Source organism: Lactuca sativa, chromosome 2 (genome assembly GCF_002870075.4).
Source record: "Lactuca sativa cultivar Salinas chromosome 2, Lsat_Salinas_v11, whole genome shotgun sequence".
Classification (NCBI taxonomy): Eukaryota; Viridiplantae; Streptophyta; class Magnoliopsida; order Asterales; family Asteraceae; genus Lactuca; species Lactuca sativa.
Window position 1 is genome coordinate 38,226,824 of NC_056624.2, and position 10,335 is coordinate 38,237,158.

A 10,335-nucleotide genomic window follows, 5' to 3' on the forward strand; every position below is an offset into this window, starting at 1 on the left:
TTTCACTGTAAAATGTGAATTGAAGAAGAAAACAAATATTTTCGAATTGGGTCCCTGATCTTTTCACGAAATGACACAATTGGTCCAACTTTGCAAATGGGGTTATAAAATGACAAAAATGCAGAATTTCCATTTTGCATCCCTGCAGTCTTCACAAGATGATAAATTTTACCCAGTTTCGCATTTGGGGTAAAAGTTTTGAGAAATGGGAATATTTTCAAATCTGGTAAATGCAGTTTGTGCGAATTTACACATTTTACCCAGTTTCGCAAATGAGAATGTGTTTCGCATATTTGGCGGTTTTTGGCGCAATGGGTCACTGCAGAATTTTGAAATTGACAATTTCTACCCATTTTTGAGAAATTTTGTCAAAGGCGATCCGTGAACGAAGCTAAAAATTCAATATTTTTTGAATTTTCCGAATTGAAGCACAATGTTTATGCCACATGTTAAGGGGGGGTTTTGATACAAAAAAATTCCGAATAGAGCACGTTCTTTTTCCTTGGAGTTTTATAATCAAATTTCGATTATAAAAAGAGGGAGAAGTTTTATATGGAAATTCGAACTTGAATTTTTCATATTACGCGGATTTGAAGACCGAAGTGATCTTGAAGTTTTGAAGCCTACGAGATGATGCAATTGGAAGTTCGGAAGTGATGTATTCGAAATGGGTTTGGAATTATTCAAGATTTTTGGGGTGTGTTTTTATGCGCAACTTTTGGGGTGATTATTTGAAGTTAATCATTCGTTGCTGCTCGGATTATATGGTCTCACATCCTAGAGCCCAAATTGAAGAATCGTGGAAGAATTGAAGATTGAAGTTCGTTTCAACATGTGTCACCTTTGAGGCTCGAACCGCGTAGTTGCTCGACTTTGGAAGATTTGAAGTGGGTCATTCATTCCTAACTTTGAGGGGGAGAATGTTAGGGTACAAAGTTTTCCATGAATGACTTTGTAATGTTTGACTTTTGTAAAACCCACTTACATGTGGAGTATTAGCCTTGTGACAAATGAGAGATAGAGAGTGAGAGAGAGACATGTAAACACCTCTATAAATAGTGGGTTCATACCACTTGTAGATGTGTGCTTGAGAGATGTAAAAGTGAGTGTGTAAGTGTGTGTTATTTGTGTAGTCTAGATCTAGATCCTTTTTGTAACACCATATACAATCAATACATCTCTTGATCACCCAAATCACCATGTTCAATTGTGCAAGTTTTAATTCCGCATGTCAAACCATGTTCTTTATCACTACATATTTTATGATCACTATTTAATTGCCTAGTAAATGAATAAATATACACGATATTCACAATATAATATTAAATATATTAGCAAAAGTTATCAATAATCATAATAAAAAAATAACACATTAGTATAAATCATTTTTAGTGACGTGTTAACTTTTTATCTATCGGTGTATGTAATCAATTTTAATGATAAACCATTAAACATGTTAGTAAAAATAACTTATGTTGATAACTTAATTATATTTGTATCACCAAAAATCAACAATAGTCATGATAATATTTATAAACGGTTACTATAAGTAAACATTTATCTCTCAAAAGGAAAAAACACATCACTATAGGTGTATTATTAATGACGATTATCAAAATAAGATAAATCATCCTCCTTAATAAATGAAGGTTTTTTTGCCACGTGTCAATCTCTCATGAGTTTTGACACTTGTCATTTTATGATATTTTTGAAATAAATATTATCCACTTGTCAATTTTTTATTTTTTTCAATTTCTAAAATTAAAGTTATATACTTATATATGTAAAGTATTAAATATCATATATATATGATATTAAATTACACTAAATACATTTTTACTTTCTTATTTTAAAGTTGTACATTAAAAAATATTTTATATTTTCACTTTAATTTAATGTTTATTTTTTTTTTTAAATCAACTCGTATAATATACGGGTCTCACACCTAGTATATCTATAAAAACATCATACCATATAATGATGGCTTTAACATATAATAACGGGTTTCTTGGGTTATACTTAACATAATTGAATGACAACATAATTATATCTTGAATAACGCGACCTTTCCTCTCACGTTGAATGGAAAAAAACCCGACATAAAATATCTATAATGATGAGTTTTTTATGTGAATAATGCCGAATTTTGTACTACTGCATGTCGTTTTATATCATATATGCATTGTAGTCATCCTAATTTCTTAAAATTAAACTCCTAATGTGATTTATGTTGAAAATTTTTATAAATTTTACCATTATATTCCTTTTACATAGTTTTCATTTGTAACACACACACACACACACACATATATATATATATATATATATATATATATATATATATATATATATATATATATATATATATATATATATATATATAACATGGTAAATGTTCAACAGAAATATGTGTTTTAAGAAGAAAATTGTCAAATTTTGAAAATCTTAAAAAAATAATCAAGTTTGGGGTTGTGGGATGGAACTCCATTGTCAAGTTTGCAAGTTAACCATAAGTTAATAGTCTGAATCAAATGCATGCATGATTTGTAAGTTTTGTGTAACTTTATGAGTTTTATGTTTAATATAGGACGAGTATTTATGTTCATTTACCTTGCTTGACATTGCTTGCTTAGAACGTGAATCATGGGCAACATATTGTACATCAAATTATGTATTGTTGATTATAGATTGTACATTCAATCATTGATCATGGTCTTTTTTAGTTATGATATGCTATTACTATCGATATGTAGTTGGAGTATGATATATGGGTTAGGGCCTGAAATAGGTTGCTTTGGCGGAGTATAACCATGTATATTTAATTTTTTTCGATTCTAATATGATATATTATGTACTGCCGATTATAGATTGTACATTTAATCATTGATCTTGGTACTTTTTTTAGCCATGCTATGTTGTTACTATCGATATGTAGTTGGAGTCCGCTGCATGGGTTAGGGCATGGAATACGTTATTTTGGCGGAATATAACCATATATACTTAATTTTTTTCGATTCTAATATGATATATACAAATGTTTAGAATATTAAATGCAAACGAGCATCATGTAACAAAATAGCATATGTTTGGAACCATCACAAAAAAGATGTTCTTAAGCAAAAATATTTTTGCAGGATAGAACGATGTTTTCTAATTAGCAAGATAATCTCAAGATGATAGCCTTAATCAAGCGTATATGCATAATTACTAAATTTTTGGTATTAAGTTTTATTTTTGATATGGGACAAGTATTTATATTAATTTGTACCCTTCTTGACATTGCTTGCTTAGAACCTAAATCAAGGGCAACATATATTGTACATCCAATTACATATTGTCGATTATTGGGTGTACTTTCAATCATTGGTTATGGTCTAGTTTATTAATGGTATGTTATTACTAGCTAGAGTCTGATGCACGTTTTGGAGAATCAAATTGGTTGCTTTGGCCGATTAAAACCATTTGTATATAACTATTTAGTTCCTAAATCGGTTATCATACAAATGATGCCCTTATAAGTAAGGGAATGGCATGGGTGGGTTTGAAGCTTTACTAATTATTTACTACTTGCGAGATCTATGTATTACATGACTTAATTTAAAAATATATATATAAAAGTCAAAATATTTGAGAATTTTGAATTTACAAGAAAAATAAGAAAAATAATGAATTATCGTAATAGAAATATTTTTTATCTATTATATTTAAACAAATAATTTAAATAAATAAAAAAATTAACAAACTTTAATTTTGAGAATTTTTAAATTAAAAGTTAAGTTAATTAACAAATTTGATATTCATTTATTACAGATTTATTGCAATTATTATATTAAAATATTATGTGAAATTTAATAAAATAAAAAAAAAAACTTATAAAATGACATGTGGAAAAAAATTAATTCAAAATAACCACGAAATGATATTTGAAAAATTCAATAAAAGTATGACAAGTGGGAAAAAAAACCTTGGATGTTCATTTAATTTTTCTTGGTTTATTGTTCATACGCACTATTCTCTTTTGTAAATACTAGCATCCCCTTTCCAATATCCTAATTTTTTCCTTACAAATAAATGGTTGCTTTATGTGTACTTAATTTGCTTTTCTTTCAAAAATTAGCTCAAACGATCAAGCGAACTAGTCTGCCTTGTTCAACAAATATCAACAATATGTCCAATAAATGATAGTATGTAAGATGTAATAATATCACCAGAAATTGTAGAGACGATTTTATTGAATCTATAATAAAATACATGTACATGAATAAGGAAAGGATATATACAAAACTAATATAAGATATGATTTTGTTGATATCAGTGAGATATACTGTTAATACCCCCCTTCAAGCGAATCAGCGGAGCTGCAACACGTAACTGCATACGAAATTGTTCAAAGAGTGGACATGGAAGACTTTTGGTGAAGATATCCGCCAGTTGAAGCTTGGTTGGAACAAAAACAAGTATATAACTTCCCAAAAGAAACAAGTTCTCGAACAAATGATAATCAATGTCTATATGCTTGGCTTGTTTATGAGAAACATGATTTTAACTAAGGAAGATACCATGTAAGATGTAATAATATCACCACAAATTATGGAGACGATTTTATTGAATATATAATACAATACATGTACATGAATAAGGACATGATATATACAGAACTAAAATAAGATATGATTTCATCGATATCAATGAGATGGGAAATTCAATTACCTCATACATTTTATGTTTATAAATATTCCTACACACTAATATTATAACATGTGTTACCATTCCATATTTACTTAATTATTTCACATAGAGTATATTAGAAATATATCAAATAAATTAAATTGAATGGTGAAATGATGACACGTGTCATAAAGTTAGTGGGTATAAATATTTATATTAATAAAAGATAGGAGACAATGCATGATATATCTACTATAATAAATGAATGTTTTTTTAGCACATGTCATCTTCTCCTTTATTTGGACACATGACATTTTTCTAGAATTTTTAAATTTTCTATTTTCCACTTGTCATTTTATTGTATTTTTCATTTTATTAAATTAAAATTTCACATTTAATATGTAAGGTAATATATATGTAAAGTATTTATTAAAAAAAGTTTATATATGTAATGTATTCAATAGATTAAAGTCTTATTAATTTTAATAATTCAAAATTATTCTTATTTTTCTTATAAATTCAAACTTCTCAAATTGTTAAAATTTCATATTTATTTTTTTTAATTAAATATATGTAATACATGAGTCTCACACCTAGTATTTTTAATATAGTATAAGCCCCTAAAAATATCAAACTAATTAACCTGTCATTAACTAAGAATTTTATTATTTCCATAGTTGTTTATTGACATAAAATCTTATTCATTACATACAAATTCTTACACGGTTGTTTGGAAATAACTACCAACAATACTAGAATCAACATAATCAACAGTTGAAATATCACATACATAGAGTAATGTTATACCCTTCTACCGATTCTCCTAAAAGTATCTTTATGGGAAATATACCACAATTGTCTATCTTTCAGTTTCCATGAAATATGTTTTAAGATGATTGGTAGAAGAATGTAACCTCACTCTTAACACAATAAAATTTTAACACTTGTAGATTTTTCCAAAAAAAAAAAAAAAAAAAGAATAAAACTAAAATAAAAAGATATTGTGACTTTGTGAGTGTCATCGGCATTGATCATTTCTTCCAGGCCCACCATAGTAAAAGTAAGTGCCCCATTGACTGCTGCTAGAGCTTTTAATGTTATAACAATTGTTGTTCTCGGCTAGAGTCGATATATCATGAGCTGAGATGAGACTGTTATCTGAATCAACTATCTCTAGGTTTCGAAAATAGCTTGCTTTTCCAAACCCATCTTCTGCAAAATGACCCGACCCCATTCCAGTGGATGTGTGTTCACCATTTGCTCGTGAATTCACGACCTCACCTCCCCATTCCACCATTGTTGCTCGATCAGCAAGATGTGTGAATAGCTCTGCAGGCCAATACCCTACTAGTGTGTTCTCTCCGAACCCCATCCACCAATTCCCAAGTTTTGGATCCTACCATTTGTAAAAAACATTATATGTTAAACCATAAATAATCATTATGTAAAAATGTTTTAATAGTAAGAGGAGATCTTGTTTGCAAGAAGGTTTTTTAATTTTGACTACTCTTTGGGTGGTATGGGATTGAATTATTTTTCATGTCTAAGAAGAAAAGAAATTAAAAGATACCATGTTTAATATATAGTTTAACTTATTTTTTTTGGTTTGTGCATATAAACTTGAAATTTGAAAGTCAATTTCAATTTTTGATTTGGAATGAAATGAAATGTTTACTATTAGTTATGTGTGATTCTTTTTTCTCAATTTCTTTGTTTTCTCGAATTAATAAAAAATTATTCTTTTAGAGATATTATTCGTAAAAATATTGTAAAATGTTACCTTCCAAATGACTATGGTAACGTCAAATTGGCTTCCTTCGAATTCAGATAGCGGGGAAATAGCAGCACCAATAGCGATTCGGCTATTGGTCTGTATGAATCCTGAACATAACAAGTTGTAACATCCGGTTGCTTGATATGCATCACTCTGTACATGTCGAATATGAAAAGATTTAGTTCGAACTCTAGTTAACATATTTGTATTAAGAGAATTTGAGTACAACTATAATCAAAGTAGTCAATAATATTCATGAGCTCCAAGAAAATAATAATTGAAATGTACACTTATTGTAAAGGGTCATTTTCGTGCTACAATATCTTATTATTCGGGTATAGTTAGTAAATGAAAATTCGGACCACCAAAAACTTTAAAGGAAGAACATGGAGTTGTTTGGGATCGTAAATATTATTCTTAAATGTGTTGCCATACCATCAAGCACCACGAGCCCAATATGTAGTCCATCCAATTCACCCCATATTTATTCCTATTTGACTCTTTATCAATAATATGGTTAAATTTTTATTTTAACCATTTTAAATATTTAACCATATTACCTATGGTTAAAATATGAAAAATTGTAAAAAATATATATGAGAGAGAGAGAGAGAGAGAGAGAGAGAGAGAGAGAGAGAGAGAGAGAGAGAGAGAGAGAGAGAGAGAGAGAGAGAGAGAGAGGAGAGAGAGAAGAGAGAGAGAGAGAGAGAGAGAGAGAGAGAGAGAGAGAGAGAGAGAGAGAGAGAGATATTACCGTCCAATAAGTGAATAATCGAGGTCTACTGTCACCATAAAGTTCCGGACTGACCTGACTAGTAGAAGAATCAAGGCTTTAGATATTGCATTACATCGATTTATGTTATAAAACAAAATAAAAAGTTTGACAAATATACATACTTTAGGTGTCACTAAAATTAAAATCAATACATGTAACCATTTCATGTCGTTGTAATTTAAAAATCATTGGTTTCAACTTCAAGATTCATTTAAAATAACTTCCACCATTATTAAAATATTAAAACTCGATAACGACACTAACCCAAACTTCAATGGGGTTGACAAAGTAATAACTCCATTCTTTCGATGTCAAACACACACTCACACACACAAATACACACAGTGACACACCACATACACATTTTGGAAATATAAAAGAAGTATAGAAGGGGGGTGTACGTACCTGCCAGCCAGCTTCAATGCTATTGAGATCAGAGCCATCGAAAGACCCGGAAAGAACCCAAATCTGGGAAAGACTGAACTCATTAATCACTTCTATCTTTGGGTCCCACACGTTTATTGTCGCTTTTTGCCCCGGTAAATCTCACTTGATGTTCCTGTGTATGCTATTGCATGCTATCACAAGCGAAATACCCACCATTAATTAACTACTAATCCATATAATTTACAATCTCCAAAACTATAAAAATAGCACCTAATTCCATATCTTTTATAGCTATAAAAAAATCAAGTGTCTTCATGTATAAATTTGTACAACAGCTTGATACGAAAAGAAATTAAGGCAACATTTCATCAAATTTTACAAAGTTGATAATTAATTTTAAAATGTTATCTTATATATTTGTACGAAAGTACCATGTGAAATGGAATATAAAGTCAACTGCTTATTGTTGTAAGGAAGTGGTTTACTTGGAGTTTATGCAAAGCTTTTTCTTTGAGTAGCGTTTAATAAACGTATTCACGTGGAAGCTTCCCATAGGCATATGGTCAACTTTATATAAAATCTGGTTAACAGTTGGATTAAGTTGTATTTTTATAATTAACATCGATTATTTATATTATATATTCAGTTTTATATCAATATTGATGTACAAATATATATTTACCTCATGGCCGTTTCCACTAACCACATCAGGTGCATCAGCACGTCTCGCAAGTGGTGCATTACTACGTCGTTTTTTTGCCAAAATCATATAAGGAAATTTGATCTCAGAACATCGTGCACCGTGCTCCGTCGCACCGGAACTGTCCCTTTGGGACACTTTTTTACCATTTTGGTGCCACATTTGCCAAGCATCTCTTCTTATATACCCTTCATTTTGACTAATATTTGCAGATTTGCCACTAGGATCTTCCTCCTGTGTTTTTCACCATTGATTTCACCGTTGGCATTTTTTGGTGGCACTCTCTGCATAAATTGAAATATTCAATAATTGATTTTTGTATCTAAATATGATACAAGAATGATAAAATTAAATTACTCCATTTATGGATGATATTAAAAGGTTGTTGGTAGTTGAATGTTGAAACGTTTGATGACAAAAGCCGACCCCATAAGGTCTATATCTAGTAAAATGTTGCATTTTAGGCATAAAGTGTACAAATTTAAAACAATATGAACAAGAGAAAGATGGGATTTTTATAATGGAAGTAGATGTACAAGATTTTATTAATTGTGTAATAATGTAGAAGCTACGAAGCATATAGAAGTGTGAATTATACCTGGATTTTGTGAGTTTTGAGGAGGGGGTGATCGAATGCTGGTTGTTTTCTTTTTATGAACACAATCAATAATATCTCCATCTGGGCTCTAAGAAAATTAAACGCAGACGTATTTATAAGTGAGGTTCATCTTTAATGGTCATTGTACATGCGATTAATGCAATTGTTGAAGATACCTACATGTACACATTTTCCATGCATAATGGCAAAAATGAAAGTACAAGTGGTTAATGCGGGATTAATTACCTGAATGGATAAAACGGAGGCTTGTTCAGGTTATCCAAATGCTTGTGAATCCTTGCAAGTCTCAAGTTTCCTACTTTTCTATACTTCGTGTAATTCAATACCCAAAACAGATCTACCATTATTGCAGAAAAGAACAAAGAAAAGAAGCACAAATACAAGTCTTGAATGCAGATTGCTGAATCTAATAACCATTTTTTCATGAACTCAAAGCAATGCCCAGAAAGCAAGAACAAGAGCCCTAATTTTCTCTCTCTGGAATAAGAGCTTTTACTGGAAAAAATGACAAAAAGTTTAAGGGCCAAGAACCTCTTATGTATAAGGTTGAAGAAGAAAGAAAGAAGAAAGAAACTTGGAAAACGACAGTATGTGGGTTGTGTGTAAATGCAAAGAAAGGGGGGTTGGTTTGGCGCAGATCAGCACACAGCTCAAACAATTATCATGATTGTACTCCTGAGAACCTCATAAAACCTGTATCTGTGTGTGCATTTGAGTGTGTGAGTTAATGTAATTGTCATTATGATGAATCTTTGAATGAAAAGGAAATTAATGGCATGCACCAAATTGTTAAAAAAGAAAGTAAGAGAAAGGGAAATTAATTGGGTGTAATTAAAACACAGACCTACCCACCATTTATATTTAAGCTTACAATACTTAAATACTAGCATCTGCTTCTATCCACCTCTCTACATTTGCCATTAATGTTTCCTTTTTTATATCATCACAAGCAAACCTTGCGTAGGATGTATATCATTTGTAATTTAATATTCTCAAAAATCGAAACAACCGAGATATATATATATATATATATATATATATATATATATATATATATATATATATATATATATATATATATATATATATATATATATATATATATATATATATATATATACTGGTTTATAACCCGTGGGAACCTCGGTTATAAAATTAATTAAACTTTTATAATAAAAAACTCAAAATTATTAATAATTTATTTTAAATAAGTTATTAATTTAAGAGATATTTTTTATTAGTTATGTGAAATTATAATCATTGATTCAAATAAATATATAAAATTAATTTTTATAATATATTAGATATTTTTTATTTGTGATTTAATGAAAACAATAATTTAAAATTTAAAATTTAAAGTTTAAAATATAGTCACATTAATGAGGAGATCTAATAAATTTAAAATGGAAAAC

The 10,335-nt window shown here is 29.5% G+C and overlaps 1 protein-coding gene across 1 annotated transcript; it reads right to left on the bottom strand.

Moving 5' to 3' along the window:
- Positions 1-5,328: 5,328 nt before the first annotated feature.
- Positions 5,329-9,830, bottom strand: LOC111886500 (uncharacterized). Its single transcript, XM_052768299.1, is given in 11 exon segments — positions 5,329-6,064; positions 6,449-6,595; positions 7,197-7,250; positions 7,623-7,754; positions 7,757-7,795; positions 8,287-8,364; positions 8,367-8,447; positions 8,449-8,586; positions 8,903-8,956; positions 8,958-8,988; positions 9,149-9,830. Coding segments are annotated over 11 exon segments (1,332 nt in total). The 5' UTR covers positions 9,349-9,830; the 3' UTR covers positions 5,329-5,686.
- Positions 9,831-10,335: the final 505 nt, after the last annotated feature.